Source organism: Rana temporaria, chromosome 1 (assembly GCF_905171775.1).
Source record: "Rana temporaria chromosome 1, aRanTem1.1, whole genome shotgun sequence".
Classification (NCBI taxonomy): domain Eukaryota; kingdom Metazoa; phylum Chordata; class Amphibia; order Anura; family Ranidae; genus Rana; species Rana temporaria.
In genome coordinates, this window is record NC_053489.1 from 337,332,558 (window position 1) to 337,350,040 (window position 17,483).

General features: G+C 42.3%; 1 protein-coding gene across 4 annotated transcripts in view; it reads left to right on the top strand.

The window, feature by feature from the left end:
- Nucleotides 1-17,483, top strand: part of PTBP3 (polypyrimidine tract binding protein 3) — a 188,373-nt gene that overhangs the window by 110,585 nt on the left and 60,305 nt on the right. For 2 of the 4 annotated variants that reach the window (XM_040361275.1, XM_040361251.1), the window contains exons 2-3: nucleotides 3,517-3,592; nucleotides 10,000-10,166. In XM_040361275.1, coding sequence (XP_040217209.1) covers nucleotides 3,568-3,592; nucleotides 10,000-10,166 — 192 coding nt within the window. In that variant the 5' untranslated portion in view covers nucleotides 3,517-3,567. The remainder of the gene's footprint in view (nucleotides 1-3,516; nucleotides 3,593-9,999; nucleotides 10,167-17,483) is intronic. The other 2 variants (XM_040361260.1, XM_040361267.1) reach the window with 1 other exon arrangement.

The window sequence follows — 17,483 nt, forward strand, 5'->3', positions numbered from 1 at the left end:
TGATGAGGGCAAGCTTACTGAGGAGGAACAGGAAGTGAGAAATTCAGACAAAGAAAAAAAAAACATTTAGAAGGGAAATGGAAGGAAAAGGTAAGTGAACCAACAATGCACTAGCCTAAAGGAACCTATTTAGAAAATAAAAAACTAACCTTTACAACCCCTTTAAGATTTAAAATTGCACATGCCTGTGTAATGGCGACCAAAATACGGTGCCTAAAATTATCCATAGGGGAGTTTTATAAAAGCTTTTACAGCTTATTATTTTAGAGCTAAATGTGAGCTCTGGTTCCACAATTCTTGCTCTCACACGGACATTTGCTGCAATACCTTACCCCCCACTGTTTTTACCTCAGAGGCTGCTGAGCTGTTGGCAGCCAGTCCAGTGCTTTGAGGATTTGAAATCCCCGCTCTTCTCCATGTAGGAAGGACGAGATCGATTCTGATTGGCTAGCACAGTCACAGTGAATCGATTTTGTCCATCTCTGTGGGGAGAGTGTTCAGTGTTTTGGTTTATCTTTACAATTTTTCTGTAAAGGTGAACACCATTACCTGATTTGTGTACTTGTTCCTTTAAAAGTGAAAGCACATTAATTAGACGGGCAATTAGCATTTTTCTGCAATGGCCGCATCCATGTTTTCTCGGTACTTGTTTCCTTTTACCACAAGAAAGGAGTGTTCATGTTTGCAAGCAAGATGCCTATATTAAAAGATCCTATCTTTGATCAATTTCCTGCTGGCTATTATATAAGTGTACTTTGCCACTCTTGTCTCTTTGTCCTCTTGTGGTAACACAAATGTGTGTTACTTTATATTAACAATGGAATGAAGCTGAAGTCATGTAGTTGCATTAAGAAAGCAATATATTTTTAGTGATTTAAGCTTAGTTGATATTTCAAAAGCGTATAGGTGTACTGATATTGCAAAAACTGTTCAGTCATATGCAAGAGGAAAAAAGACTAGTAGGGCTGCAGGGTGGCCCAACCCTTTCACTCCCTTTTCCAAGTTCCAAGAATTGTGGGAGTAGCATAGCAACACTTGTGTTGTAACTGAAAGGTAAGCAGCCCTTGCTGCAGGGTCTAGGATCTGTCGTGCCTAGTTCCATTCCAGTTTGACTAGGGCATGACTGCATAGTTAATTCAAAGTGGCAGCATTCATGCAGATCTGTTGGACTGTATTTGGATGAAAAAAGATCATAAGTGTTGCTTATGGGCAATTTCTATTGAGAAATAGTAATGTGCAATTTCCGCTGGCATTACACAGTGTTTCACTTCAGGGAAGTTTGCGAACCTGTTTTTCTTCTATAATGTTGGTTCACGTCAGGGTCCAGTTGTAATATTACTTGCTTTCCTTTTTAGTAGATGCAAAACTTTTTTTTTTCTTTTTTTAAAGCTAGATCATGATTCTTGCACTACCAGGGTCACTTGACTGCGTTGTATTCTTTAAGGGTGGACTTTAGATATGTAACTTGTAGTAAATGTGTGGTAATCAAGCAGTAGGTAAAGCTCATTTGTTTGTCCATGGTATGCAGAATGTACATTAACACTATACTGAGGATTTGATCTGGACCATTTTAAGTGTTACACACATTCAACAAATAATATAATAAAATAAGTTAATTGTTGGGGTATATATATACACTCATGCACACTGGGTGTTCAGCTCCAGTGCAGGAGGTTCTGACGTTAAGGGTCCAGTTGTAATATTGCTTGCTTTCCTTTTAGTAGATGCAAAACTTAGCGTAGCGTTTTCGGACGTTTTTTCCAGGGTTTTGTCACGTGTATGAACACGGATTCGAGCGTTTGCATACATCGTTGTGTGACGTTTTTGAACTTTGTTCAAAACGCTCATCTCTTTCATCATTTGTTGCTATGTTGGTAGATTTTTTTTTTTTATCTTCTTCCTGGGTGAATATTCTATTTCACAGAACAGATTAAAGCAACAAAATGCCCGTAGAAACGCTTGTTGTCGCGCTAGACGCTTGAATCGAGCGTTTCCATTAGTTTCTATGGGAATAAAATTTTTCAAAAACGCCCAAATCAGCCCGATTTGATTTGTGTTGATGTGGGGTCTGTCCGTTTTTTTTTTTTTTTTTTTTTAACCTAGTAGTACATAAGTGTCCAGTTCTGGACACACGTTCTATCCAAAATGTAGCTAAAATCACACAGGCCCTGCCTGCTTTTAGCACAGTGGTTCTCAACCCTTCTACTGCCATGACCCCTTGATAAAATTTCCCACGTTGTGGGGACCCCCAACAGTAAAATTATTTTCGTAGTGTGGGTTGTCAGCACCCAAGGCAAGTCCATTTGCACCCCTAACCCATGGACATTTAGCGCTCCCCGAGTCCCTTCCACTCGTACAATATTAAAACCCCTTATGGTACATTTTAGGATGTACCACTCTCTCTCTTTGTTCTCCTTTCTTTCCCTTTTATCTCTCTCTATCCTAATTTCTTGTTTCCCCCCCCATCCCTCTCTCTAGCCATCTTTCTTATTCTTTCTCTCCCCTTTTTCTTTGTTCCTCCCCCTCTTTTCCTCTCCCTTCCGTGTATTCTCTATTTGTATTGCTTCTACTCCTTGGTTGGGGGGGGGGGGGGTAGGATGAGTGGCAGTGCTGGGGGGAGTTCTGATCATCCAACTTAGGTGCTCTTGATAAAGGTCATCTGCTGATCTGAGAACTGTAGTGGGGACTTTTAATGGCAACTCTAATCACAGCCTGGTAGTATTACTCACTGTGTCTCCAGCGATGTGGTGTCTCGCAGCAGTGACACCTATGCCAAAATCCTCCTCCCACTTCACGTTCATCACCAGTCAGCTGACCTATAGTCTCTCCCCCCAGTCATGCCGTGAACGGAATGGGTGGCGCCGCCGCGTGCTCAAGAAACAGCCCAGCTGGGCGACCACAGGCTCCAGGGACAGACCTGCTGGGCGGCCGCGAAAAGGCTGAGGGAGCAGTGCGGACTTCAGGAACAGCCCAGGATTCGGTGACCCCTGGCAAATTGTAATTTGACCCCCGAGGGGGTCCCGACCCCCAGGTTGAGAACCACTGTTTTAGCAGATTGTGAGCTCTTTTTCTCAAGTGACTACATTTTTGAGTATTAATCATTCCTTCTGCCAACAGGCAGTAAATCAGACATTTAGTTGTCCACTTTTAGGTGATCCTTAATTTGATTGCATCATTTTCAGGGGTCATGGCCAGCATTACAAATTAAGTTGGTTAGTACTTGTCTGTGGGATTAGTGCATAGGAAGTTGTCAGAAAACATTACCACTAATATTTCCATCTTCTGAAATTATATTTTAGTTTTTCTGAGTCCCAAAACCTTTCACTTGTATATCAAATTGTGTGTTTTTTTTTTTTTTTAATATGAGCCAACTTAATTTTTAAGACCTTTGCACTATGACTTTGCATCCTGCAAAGGACTTTTTTCCTCAGTAATTAGACAATTGATTAAAATTTGGATGTGTTTTATTTTCTTTTTAGTTTATTTATACTGATATACGTTGTTTTATTTTTTTAGCGGGCATCTGACGAGCTTCTCTCTTCTGGTATCGCTAACGGTCCTTTTACCATGAGCCATTCCACTCCAGCTACAGGTACAGTGAGTCTGAGAGCTAGCATACTGACCTTCTGCAGCCCTTGAAATACATAATTTCTTTTTTTTCAGCCTCCAATTTTTTTTGTTACAGCAGAAGGAATGAGTACTTTTTTCCGGATGCTATTTATTTTTTTCCTATATGCAGTTTTCTGAGTACTATTGTAGATAAAACTGAGCTCCATAATTTCCAGTTTTCTTTAAAGAGGTTGCAAACCTCCGACCCCCCCCCCCCCCCCCCCCCCCCCCCCCCCCAAAAAAAAAAAACACAACCTGCAAGAAAAAGGCATAATGAGCTTGTATACATTGCATACAAAGCTCATTATGAAATATTTGCCTTAAAACTATGCCCTGCAGTGCCGCCCGCACTCCGCTCCCACGGTCGACATCTTTCACCGGAGTTACATCCGGTTATGCGGGCTCCGGCACTGTGATTGGCCGGAGCCGCAATGACGTCGCTCCCACGCATGCGTGCGGGAGCTGCCGGTCTCGGCACAGGTACTGAAGAAATGGCACCAGGGTACTGACAGTTACTGATTTTGGCAGCAGTGTATATAGTGAATATCTCCTAAACTGTGCAAGTTTAGGAGATAAATTTACAGTTATAGGCTTATCTGTAGGTGCAAGTGGTGTAACCGTTTACAACCATTTTAAAAACACATGATCACTAGCTTTATCTTTCTACTGTGGAATGGATTTTTGGACGCTTTGGAAGCCCCACTGGAAATCCCCTCGTCAACATGGCAATGACATTTTAAAAATAATTTTCCATTTTCATTAATTATTTTAGACCCAGCAATGTCATTGCAGAGTCCTGTGCTTCTCTATGCAGAGATGGTGAGAGGGGCTAGCAGGGGGCAGGACATTGATTTCCCTGCCTGGTATGCCTCTCAAGATCCATCATCCCTGATGCTAGCAGTGTCCGACTCTTGGGAGGAGTTATGCAGTTGCTGAGATTTGTGTGGGGTTCAATTTGGAGGGTAGATGTTCTAGACAGGCTGCCTTTGCATGCAGACCATCCTAGATTTAACCCACGTTGAAAGCTGCGCCTCCATCATTGAAAAAGCTGAAAACCAGTGAATTAAAGGGGCTGACCAGGGAGACAGTAATTCTGGAGATGAGGGGGCTAGATGATGCTGGATATCCCCAGCAAGGAAATGAGGCAAGGTCTGTCTGACATGTTAAAGCTTTTTTTCATGCAAGAAGCTCAAAGTGTGTAGTGAAATTAGATTGAGCAATTTAAGTACAGGATAGGAGCTTGTACAATGCAGCAAGACTGAATCTAAGGCTAGTAAGCTTTGGGCTAGAAAGCTTCAGCTTTAATCTGTTGTAAAGGCTATTTTTGTAAATTAAAATATTAAACATGAAATGCACTTCTTGAGTCCCTTGCTGGAGCTGGTCCCTCCTCCTTTCCTGAGCTGGGCTGTGTGCGTCCATAGACGTACTGCGTGTGTGTGTGTGTGTGTGTGTGTGTGTGTGTGTGTTTTTTTTTTTTTTCTAATGCAGGAAATGTTTTTATTTGTTTTTGTTTTTTTATTATGTGTATATATAATATTTTAGGATAGATTGCTTCAGCTTGAAGATAAAAAATCAATAAATAAAAGAGAAAAGTTTACAGGATAGCCAATCGTTTTGGGTCAATTTAATCTATTTCAGGTACTTATATAGCGCCGTCAATTTACGCAGCGCTTTTACATATACATTGTACATTCACATCAGTCCCTACTTTACAACCTAAGGTTCCTAACACACATTAATACTAGGGCCAACTTAGACAGGATCGGATTAACCTACCAGCATGTCTTTAAGAGCCGGTTCACACTGGGGCGACTCGTCAGGTGACGAGTCGCGTCCCATTCTATGCAATGGAACCGTTCTAATAGGAGCGATGCAAGTCGCTCTGACTTATAAAAAGGTTCTTATACGACTTCAGGGTTGGCTCGGGACGATTTGCATTGACTTCTATACAGAAGTAATTTTGCTAATTGCCTCTGAAGTCGTCTTCAGGACGACTTGCAGAGTCGCCCCCAAAGTCGTGCCGCCGCAGTGTGAACCGGCTCTTAGAGTTAATTTATTTGTTTTATAAATAACCAGTACACAGAAAAAGACAATTTCCATTGGAGTGCTGGGCTGTGGAGGGGGCAGGAGTTACCGGCTCATGCTCTTAGCGGCTCACTGAGAGTCTGAGCCAAGTACCGGTCCAGGCATTTGGACGGATCCCAACCATATGGTCGCAAACTTTTCCCGAGCCTGGACTGGCTCTGTGGCATCAGCCGACAGAGGGTTCAGCCCACTGTCTGCTGAAAACAGGTTACAGGACTGCAGAATAAACTGCACTCCTGTGATTCACAGGGATGCAGCCAAATGAGCTTTGTCTGTACTTCTTAAGTTCTCACTGGCACCCAAATGAACCTTGCCAGCAGAAGTACATTGCAGAACCGCACTGCACATTAACCTGCACTGTGCTACATGCAACTTTTTTGGTGTTGGGAAGCCCAGCGAAGTGAATGAACTACCTTAATGCAGTACATGTGCTAACACCGCATATGTGAATGGGCCTCAAGTTATGTGTTAAGCCTAATGCACATGGGCAGAAAAAAAAATGCAGCTTTTAAAAGCATTTAATTGCCTCTCAATGCAGCTCTGTATTACCCAGTGTGTCCATGCATAGTGTTGCTTTTAGATTTGGATTTTAGCATAGCATTTAGCATTCATAGAGAAGCATACTGAAATAATATATACATTTGCACATAATTTTAGGTCTAGCGACTAGAACGGAGTATTCTAGCCACTAGAATGAAAATTTGCGCATCCGCCTTGCACGTATTAACATGACTAGACTAAGCATTTTTTTGCACTGGATGCTGCTGCCAGCGCCTGGCAGAAAGATCCAATGTAAACAGGATTATTTTAAGATGTCTGTGTGCATGCAGCCTTAGGTGAAAAAAGGCATCAAGTCCAATTTATAAACAAGGCTCTCAACTTATCCAGTCCTCCTTTTTCTTTTCTTTTTGGCCCTACTTTTCCTATGGATCACAGGAGTGCAGTTTGTTCTGCACTCCTGTGACCCATTTTCAGCCTACAGCAGGTTAAAGCCTCTGGGAGACTGAGCCAGCCCTGCCCCGCCACCTGCACAGCTCAGCAATCCAGTAAGCAGCAGAGGGACAGAGCAGAGGGCCAGTGACTGACAGTCAGGGGAGAACTGAGCGATCAGCAGTGTTTGATCGCTAAGTTCTCAGTGTAGCAACAGCGTGGGACAAATTCAGGTGAGTACTTTTTTTTCACTTTTAAAATATTTTGTGTTATACTTATAAATATCTTGCTTATAAAGATTGTGTTTTGCCTGCTAATTCAAATGTTTTAGATAATTTCTCTGCTTATTTATAAATATTTTGATTAGGATGGAATGTTGTAATTCGATATCCCAAATATTTTACTCTAGTTAACAAGAGCATCATCTGAAATTTAAGCCTCCTGAAATAGGCATGAGCCATCATTATCAAGAAGTCCCCCTTTTTTTTTTTTTGCATTCCCCCCCCCCCCCCCCCCCACCAATGCTTTTTCACATTAACCCCAAAGCACCCTTTAATGTAATCCAGGTTATTTTACTGATCTCTATTGACAAGGGTTCACACAGTACACTTATCAGCAGCTGACTTTTTCATGTGCTCTGCTGGATACGCTTATAAAAGGATAATCACTCTTTGTCCTTATTAGTCTTCTTTTGAAAAATTTAAGTGTGGTCCCTCTTTTTAGTCATGTGCAATAATAACTAATTTCTTTGGGCTAATATAGAGCAGGCCTTTATACTATATGGAACACATTCTGACTGCTGTGTGCATGCTTGACAAATGCCAGGCAAAAGCATTTCTGTTATCAAGTTTCTTTGCACTTTTTGTTTCTGCCAGGTTTGGATATTATTATATTTTTTTTAGTTAAATCTGGTTTGTTCACAGCTATAGTGACTTTCACATTTAGTAGCAAGTGCCACATTAAGTAAACTACAAGTTAGTTTTCAGTCTTTTACTGCTTAATGTTTGCTAAAATCTGCCTGTCCTCTGTCTAGCTCTTGCATGTCGGTATTTGGATGTCGGTATTTGGTTAGACGTTATGTGCATAATGGTATGCATGTGCTAGGATTTTCTTTTTTTTTAATTGCAGAGCTTTCAGCTTTAAAATGTGTATGCCTTTGTCTGCAACACCTCATCACTTAAAGCATGTGGCAATGCAACAATGGGCATCAAGGAGGTGGGCAGTGTGCAAAATTGTGGGATGATCCTACTTTCCATTATACAAGGCTAAACTAGTGGGTGGGTTGGACCTGGTGTCCCAGATTCCCATGTCCACCCACTTCCGTACATGGCAATGTAATTACGACTCCGCTCAGGTAAACCAGCCATAGATGGAGCAATTTTCTTTCCTGCACAGAAAATCACTGGATTCCCCCATCAATGACTTGTGTGCTGAGAATCTTGAAGGGGAACCCCCTGCCAAAATGGGGAAAAAAATTGGTGTGGCACCCCCCCCCCCCCCAGGCCGATACTAGATCCTTTGGTCTGGTATGGATTTTAAGGGGAACCCCCATGCCAAAAGGGCGAGGGGCCCCACAAAATCCATACCAGATACTTATCAGAGTATGCAGCCTGGCAGGAAAGCGGGGGCTGTTGGGTGCCAGGAAGAGGGCGGGGGCTTATCAGAAACTGGATGCCCCCTTAAACAAGGGGGGCCTCCAGATCCCGCCCCCCCACCCTTTGTGAATGGTACATTGTACCCTGACCCATTCACCTGAAACAAAAAAGTGTCAAAAATAAACACAGTACACAGGTTTTTAAAGTATTTTTATTAAAGCAGCTCTGGCGTTTCTTCCGATTTTCTTCTCCCCCCCCCTCCAACTCTTCTCCCTCTTTCGGCGATGTCTTCTTGCTCTTTTTTGCCGTGTTTTCTTGCTCTTTTTTGCCGCGTTTTCTTGCTCTTTTTTTGCCGCGTTTTCTTGCTCTTTTTTTGCCGCGTTTTCTCGCTCTTTTTTTCCTGCGTCTTCTCGCTCTTTTTTTCCTGCGTCTTCTCGCTCTTTTTTTCCTGCGTCTTCTCGCTCTTTTTTTCCTGCGTCTTCTCGCTCTTTTTTTGCCGCGTCTTCTTTCTGAGCTGTCTTCTTGCTCTTTTGCTGGGCCTTCTCTGCTGTCTTCTCCCTCCTGTTCTTCCTCCAATGTTGACTAGATTTCTCGGTGTAATGCTGGGTCCGCCGTGTGCAGTGACTTGTATTGGCATGGGGCAGGGCCACCCAGTGACGTCATCCGAAGGCCCAGCCCCTTGTGTCTTTACCACCCCATTATGCCCTGGGTGGTGATGTTACACGGGGCGGGGCATTCAGATGACTTCATTGGGTTCCAGATTCCGATAAGCCCCCGCCCACAGACCCAGACAACAAATGGCCAGTGTTGTCGGGAAGTGGGGTTCCCCTTAAAATCCATACCAGACCGAAGGATCTGGTATTATCCCCACACCCTCAACACAAGTCGCACCGCAAATCGGATCATCGTGATTCGACTTCTGGTGCGACTTTCATTCAAATCTATGGGCTCTCCTAAGGAACTGTTGATTTTGAACTGTAAAAAAGAAATGCTTGACATGACTTAACAGCGTAAGCTGCGTTTAGCAGTGTTTGCCAGCTTTTGGCAGTGTCAGACGTTTTTACTGCTCGTGGAAGCACAGGCTGTTTTTTTTGGTTTTTTTTTTCTACTACCTCCAAATGCCTCTGACAGTTTGTATGCATGGACACATGGGCTAACATGGAGGGGCATTTAGAAGCAGTTAAAAAAAACGTCAGACGCCCCTAACAGCAGCTGTAAAAACATCATGTGTGCATGAGCCCTTATAGATGAATTGTAATGGTTTTGTGTTCCTTTTTTAGGTTTTAAACTTTTAACCGTTTTTTGTATATTTGTTATATCATGCATCATGCAGCAGTAAAACCCAGACCATCATAAGACTGCGAGAACACAGCAAAGGCTGTTCCCCTTTCTGATTAAAACTTTGTAGTGAGAGGTCTGAACAGGCATGCGGGGGGTTAGTCACTGCTGTACTTCATTTAGTTGTGCTTGTTAATTTCAGCTTGGGCTCTTGAGCGCTATAAAATATTTTAATGGAGGTGCTAAGGAAAGCCTGGGAACATGTGAAAAGGAATCGAGAGCCCTACCTGGGGCTGAATTGGATGTTAATAAAATATATATTTCTTTTTACCATACATGGCTTCTGTAAATTCTATTTAATCTGCTGGCTCATAGATGTGATTGGTGGGCTTTACAATTTTACACTAACATGTAAGCCTCAGTTATAGGCATTTACCTGATTATTTTATGTTTTGGCAATGCATTTGAAATAATTATTTGATTTTTTTTTTTTTTTTTCCAGCTAATGGGAACAATAAAACATTTCAAGGAGATCGCTCCCCTTGTTCTCCATCAAGAGTACTTCATATCCGCAAGATTCCAAATGAGGTCACAGAGTCTGAAATCATCTCATTAGGTCTGCCATTTGGAAAAGTAACTAATCTTTTGATGCTAAAAGGAAAAAGCCAGGTAAACCTCATTGCAGTCTGAAAAATAAAGTTGTCTGTCTTACCAAAACACACAGGAAACCGCTTCATAAGTGTATGGAAATTATCTAAAATACTCTGCAGTGCACAGAAGCATCATTATTATTATTATATGCGATTTTATATAGCGCCAATAGTTTACGCAGTGCTTTACAATGTAGAAGGACGGCACAATTACAGTGCAGTTTAATACAGACGGGACAGGAGGGCCTTGTTCGTAGAGCTTTACATTCTAAAGGGAGGGGGTGGTGGTACAAAAGGTAATAGCTGCGGAGAATGATTTGCTGGGGGTGGCTCAGGGACAGTTGTTAGGTGGGTGTGGGATAGGCTTCCCTGAATAAGTGAGTTTTCAGGGATCTCCTTAAGGTGGACAGGTTAGAGGGTGATCAGACATACCGAGACAGGGAGTTCCAGCAGATGGGAGAGGCTCTGGAGAAGTCCTGAAGGCGAGCATGGGAGGAGATAACAAGGGAGCTAGAGAGCAGGTTGGGCGATATCTGCAGATGAGGTTGGTGATGTAGCTTGGGGCCATGTTCTGAATGGCTTTATATGTTGTGGTTACGGTAGCTTTAAGAATTTTATATGGTAGGGTAGGGGAAGCCAGTAAAGGGATTGGCGAAGGAGAGCAGCAGTCGCGGATTAGTTAGTAAGGTGTATTAGTCTAGCAGCAGCATTCATATTAGACTGAAGGGGGGCTAGCCTGCGCAAGGGTAGGCCATTAAGGAGAGAGTTGAAGTAGTCAAGGTGGGAAATAATCAAGGAGGGAATAAGTTTCTTTGCGGTGTCATTAGTCAGGAAGGGTTGAATTCTGGAGTTGTTGCGGAGGTTAAGGCGGCAGGATTTAGCCAGCGAGTGGATGTGGGGGCTGAATGAGAGGTCAGAGTCAAGGATTACACCCAGCACCCTGGCATGTGTGGAGGGACCAATGGTTGTGTTGTGTTGTGTTGTTGATCTTAATGGTATATTCATGGGGGGGGGGGGACCGGGAAGGAGGAAATATAACAAGCTCCGTTTTAGAAAGATTGAGTTTGAGAAAGTGGTGCAACATCCATACCGATATGTCATTCAGTAAGTTTGAGATCCTTGAGGAGATCGAGAACCAGGATAAAGCAGAATCACGGAGGCCAAGAGAGTGTAGTTTGCTGAGGAGGAGCAGGTGGTCAACTGTGTCGAAGGCAGCAGAGAGGTCTATGAGTATGGAGTAATGACCATTGGGTTTAGCAGTTAGTAGGTCATTGGTGAGTCTTAATAGGGGAGTTTCAGCGGAAGGTTGTGGACAGAAGCTGGACTGTAGGACAAGGCGTTCGATGAGCTTGAGGCCAATGGGAGCAGGGGGATGGGCCTTAAGTTATTCAAACAGGTGGGGTCTAGTGAGGGTTTTTTAAGTATGGGGGGGCAACCAGTGCATGTTTGAGCGGTTAAGGAAAGGTGTGCTGGAGGAGAGGGAGAGGTTAAAGATGTTAGGGAGTTTAGGATAGAGCGGGAAGGTGGTTGCAGTAGTTGTGAGGGGACAGGGTACAGGGGTTAGGTGGGCCATGGAGAGGATTTTATCAGCGTCATCGGTGGTAACTGGGCAGAAGTAGGAGAGTATTAAGTGTAGTGTTGGACCTGATGTGCTGGGTAGGGGGGAGGAAGTTGAATGCTGGATTGACTATTTTGCTTTTGAAATGAATGAATCGCATGAATCTCCTTCTTTTTTTTTTCTTTTTTTTTTTTTTTTTTTATCTTCATGAAGGACATGCTTGTATTTAAAAAAAAAAAAAAAGGTTTTGCCTTTGTAAAACCGCTTTAAAGTGATTGTACATTTTCTATAAAATTAACAAACATGTTATACTTTATCTGCTCTGTTGTAGTGGATATGCACAGAGCAGCCCAGATCCTCCTCTTCTCGAATCTTTCTTCTATAATCCATGCCCCTCCCCCATAGCATCCGAGCCAAGCCACAGCTCCCTGTGTCCATTCAGACACAGAGCCGTGCCCTGGCCCCACCCTGCCCCTCTTCTCTTTTTATTGGCTGACTGACTTTGACAGCAGCGGGAGCCAACAGCGCCTGCTGCACACAGAAGGCTTTTTATCTTATTGCATTAAGTTAGAAAACCTTCTGCTCTTACAATCACTTTAAAAAATATGTTCTGCTTTAAGATGTTACTTTATTTTATAGATCAGTTTCTCCAGGAACTCCTTTTGGCTTTCCTAAAGCACACCTGATTGTATAAAATTGTTCAACAACTTGTGTTGAGATGATTTCATGTTACTCATTAGTGTCTGGTTTGTGTTCATATTTGCTTGCTTTTTGGCTTTGATATGTCTTAAGTTGTTTGGAATGCACTCGCTTCTACATGTGCCTTGAGCAAATATCTTTTTTAATTTTTTTTGTGGTAGCAAGCACATTTTTATTACTGCATCTGTAAAACAGTAGTTTGAAATGTGCTTAACCACTTAAGCCCCGGACCATATTGCTGGTCAAAGACCAGAGCACTTTTTGCGATTCGGCACTGCGTCACTTTAACTGACAATTGCGGGGTCGTGCGACGTGGCTCCCAAACAAAATTGGCGTCCTTTTTTTTTCCACAAATGGAGCTTTCTTTTGGTGGTATTTGATCACCTCTGCGGTTTTTAGTTTTTGCGCTATAAACAAAAATAGAGCGACAATTTAAAAAAAAAAATGAATATTTTTTACTTTTTACTATAATAAATATCCTCCAAAAATATATAAAAAACATTTATTCCCTCAGTTTAGGCCGATACGTATTCTTCTACCTATTTTTGGTAAAAAAAAACGCAATAAGCGTTTATCGATTGGTTTGTGCAAAATTTATAGCGTTTACAAAATAGGGCATAGTTTTATTGCATTTTTTATTAATTTTTTTTTTAACTACTAATGGCGGCGATCAGTGATTTTTTTTTTTTTTTTCGTGACTGCGACATTATGGCGGACAATTTTGACACATTTTTGGGACCATTGTCATTTCACAGCAAAAAAATGCATTTAAAATGCATTGTTTATTGTGAAAATGACAGTTGCAGTTTGGGAGTTAACTACAAGGGGGCGTTTTAAGGGGTTATGTGTTCCCTGAAGTGTGTTTACAACTGTAGGGGGGTGTGGCTGTAGGTCTGACAACATTGATTGTGCGTCCCTATATTAGGGAACACACAATCGATGACAGCGCCACAGTGAAGAACGGGGAAGCCTGGTTTACACGCGGCTCTCCCTGTTCTTCAGCTCCGGGGACCGATCGCGGGACTGTATCGGCGATCGGGTCCGCGAGTCCTGCGGCCACGGAGCTTCGGACCGACCCACCGCTGGGCTTTATACAATCACGTACAGGTACGTGATTGTGCCCAGCGGTGCCATTCTGCCGACTTATATCGTTGTTAGGCGGTCCTTAAGTGGTTAAGACCACTTGAAAAATGGCAAAAAATCATATTTTACATTGTTGGATCTTAACAAGGTTCCAAGTAGAGCTTCAACATGCAACAAGAAGAAATGAGAGTGAGACAAAACATTTTTTTGAGCATTCAATTTAATGAAAACGAACAAACTGAAACAGGCTGTTTTTCAGCTGATCAAAAGTTTAGGACCACATGCCTTTTAAAAGGCCAAATCTGTGCAAAGATGTGGATTCATTGTCATTGTCTGTCAGGTAGTCACACGTTGTGATGGCAAAGGCAAAAACACTCTCCCTTTTTGAACGTGGTCGGGTTGCTGAACTGCATAAGCAGGGTCTCTCATCAAGACACTGGACGATCCTCGACCCAAATTAAGGTCCTTACTGGTGCTGACTGCAGCCCCATAACCATCAGATGGCATTTGAGACTGAAAGGCTTCAAAAACAAAAAACGTCTTCAAAAACCTCGTCTCCTTGAACGCCACAGAACTGCTCGTTTAGACTTTGCAAGAAATGACCAAACATGGGACATTCAAAGGTGGAAGAAAGTTTTATTCTCTGATGAGAAAAAATGTAACCTTGATGGTCCTGATGGTTTCCAACGTTACTGGCATGACAAGCAGATCCCACCTGAGATGTTTTCTACGCGCCACAGTGGAGGGGGCGCCATAATGGTCTGGGGTGCTTTTTCCTTCAGTGGAACAATGGAGCTTCAGGAAGTGCAGGGGCGTCAAATGGCCGCTGACTATGTCCAGATGTTGCAGAGAGCATTCCTCATGACTGAGCCTCGTCTGTGTGGTAACGACTGGGTTTTTCAACAGGACAACGCTACAGTACACGATGCCCGCAGGACAAGGGATTTCTTCCAGGAGAATAACATCACTCTTTTGGCCCATCCTGCGTGTTCCCCTGATCTAAATCTAAATTGAGAACCTTTGGGGATGGATGGCAAGGGAAGTTTACAAAAATGGACAACAGTTCCAGACAGTAGATGGCCTTCGTGTGGCTGTCTTCACCACTTGGAGAAATGTTCCCACTCACCTCATGGAAACGCTTGCATCAAGCATGCCGAAACTAATTTTTGAAGTGATCAACAATAACGGCGGAGCTACTCATTACTGAGTTCATGTTTGGAAGTTGGATTTCTGTTTTGGGGGGGGGGGGGGGTTAGTTTTTTTTTATTTTTTTGGAGGCGTGGTCCTAAACTTTTGATCATCTGAAAAAGAGCTTGTTTCAGTTTATTCGTTGTTTTCATTAAATTGAATGCTCAAAAAAGGTTTTGTCTCACTCACATTTCTTCTTGTTGCATGTTGAAGCTCTACTTGGAACCTTGTTAAGATCCAACAATGTAAAATATGATTTTTTGCCATTTTTCAAGTGGTCTTAAACTTTTGATGAGGACTGTATTATTATGCTATGTTATAAGATAATTTATTTATCTATTTACTGTGAAATGACTGGTTGGAAGTTATAACTTCAAACTTCAGTGATTTTGTCTATTAACCACTAGAGTACCGGGCCATCGTCAAATGACGGCTCCACGGTGACTCTGAAAATTCAACAGGACGTCAATTGACGTCCTGTATTCTTGCGGCCACTGGGGGGCGCGCCCCCGAGATGCCGATGCGCGTGCCTGGCGGTCGCGATGTCCGCCAGGCACTCGGAATCGGCGGCTACAGGGACAAGACGTGGAGCTCTGTGTGTAAACACAGAGCTCCACGTCCTGTCAGGGGAGAGAGGAGACCGATCTGTGTCCCTTGTACATAGGGACATAGATCGGTCACCTCCCCCAGTCACCCCCCCTTCCCCCACAGTTAGAACACAATTTAGGTATACATATTAACCCCTCCCTCACCCCCTAGTGTTAACCCCCTGAATGCCAGTCACATTTATACAGTAATTAGTGCATATTTATTGCATTAATCGCTGTATAAATGTGAATGGCGCCAAAAACGTGTCAAAAGTGTCCGATGTGTTCGCCGCAATGTCACCGTGACAGTAAAAAAATCGCAAATCGCCGCCAATACTAGTAAAACAATTAATAAAAGAAAAATGCCATAAATCTATCAGCTATTTTGTAAACGCTATAACTTTTGCGCAAACCAATCAATATATGATCATTGCGATTTTTTTTTTTACCAAAAATATGTAGAAGAATACATATCGGCCTAAACTGAGGAAAAAAAAAACGTTTTTTTTTTAAAAAATTGTGATATTTATTAAATAAAAAAGTAAAAAATAGTGTTTTTTTTTTAAATTGTCACTCTTCTTTTGTTTATAGCGCAAAAAATAAAAACCGCAGAGGTGATCAAATATCACCAAAAGAAAGCTCTATTTGTGGGAACAAAATGATAAAAAAATTGTTTGGGTACAGTGTAGCACGACCGCGCAATTGTCATTCAAATTGCGACAGTGCTGAAAGCTGAAAATTGGCTTGGGCAGGAAGGGGCGTAAGTGCCCGGTATGGAAGTGGTTAAGCCACCTGCTTGAGTACAGTTTTTGAAAATATAGTAAATGACCTTAAAAATAATATATAATAATTATTTGTATATTGCTTACTTATGGTAACCCCTTGCCACCCGGGCCAATTCTGACACTTCTCTTTAACATATCATAATGTTTTAGCAGACACGCTAGGAAATAAAATGGTCATTGTTGCAACTTGTTATGTTGCAAAGTTTTTGCGCAGCAATTTTCCGAACAAAAAGAAACTGTTTTATCAATAAAGAAAAAAAAAACACTAAAGTTAGCCCGATATTTTTTATTTTTTTTGTATAGTGTAAAAGATGGTATGCCAAGTAAATGGATATCTAACATGTCACGCCTTAAAATTGTGGAATAGCGCCAAACTTCCGTACTTAAAGCGGAGGTTCACCCTCAAAATTAACTTTTTTGCTAACCTATCTCTAGCCTTAATAAAGGCTTGTAGCGTTGTCTTTTTTTTAAATGTGTACACTTACCTGTCTTCAGCCGCACTTCCGGGTCTTCTTCCTTGCGGGGAGAGGGCGTGTCGCTCCTTTTCCCCAACGGGGAGCTCTGCATAGATGATTGACGTGCGCGTCATCGCCTTCCGAAAATATCCGACAGGGACTCTGCTCTTTACGGCGCTATACGGCGCCTGCTGTGTAGAGCTGACTGCGCAGGCGCCGTAAAGTGCCGAGTCCCCTTTGGATATTTTCGAAAGGCGATGACGCGCATGTCAATCATCTATGCAGAGCTTAAGAACTCCTACTCCCCGGGGGAGCGAGAACCCGGAAGCCGGATGAAAACGACGGAAAAAGTAAGTACAGACCGAAAAAAAAAAAAATCCAGCTTACTGTTGATGTCGGCAGTATGCTGGATAAAACAGTCTATAGATATTTTAGGGTGAATCCCCGCTTTAAGAACCTCTATAGACAATGCTTTAATTTTTTTTTTTTTTTTTAGATGTTACAGAGGAGATCTAGTGCTAGAATTATTGTTCTCGCTCTAACGATCGCAGCATATGTAACCTGTGTATCTGGCTCTGATACTAGCCAGTGCCTCACCAGCCACTGACCTCACCACATGTCCCTGGTATAGTGCACTCTCACTTCTTCATTTGAAAGGCAAACACTTTGCATGTGACAATTGTTATGTTCTTATAGGCAGTCTACCTGTAGAATGGTGACCAGTGACTTTTAGCTCTTAGTTTACTATGTACACTTGGCTTTCTGTAGCTAACTTTCAGATTCTGCTGTAAACAGCTGATTTAGGCATAAGCACTGTTTTCCTTCCCTTTTCATAGATCAAATGGGGATTTCCAAATTGATTTGTGCATTATCTCGTTTCTACATACAAATTGTTTTTCTTCCATTATTTACGAACATAGGCTTTTCTCTTTATGGTGTTCGGGTAAAAATTAGTTTTTTGTGTTTTCTGTAATTGTTGTG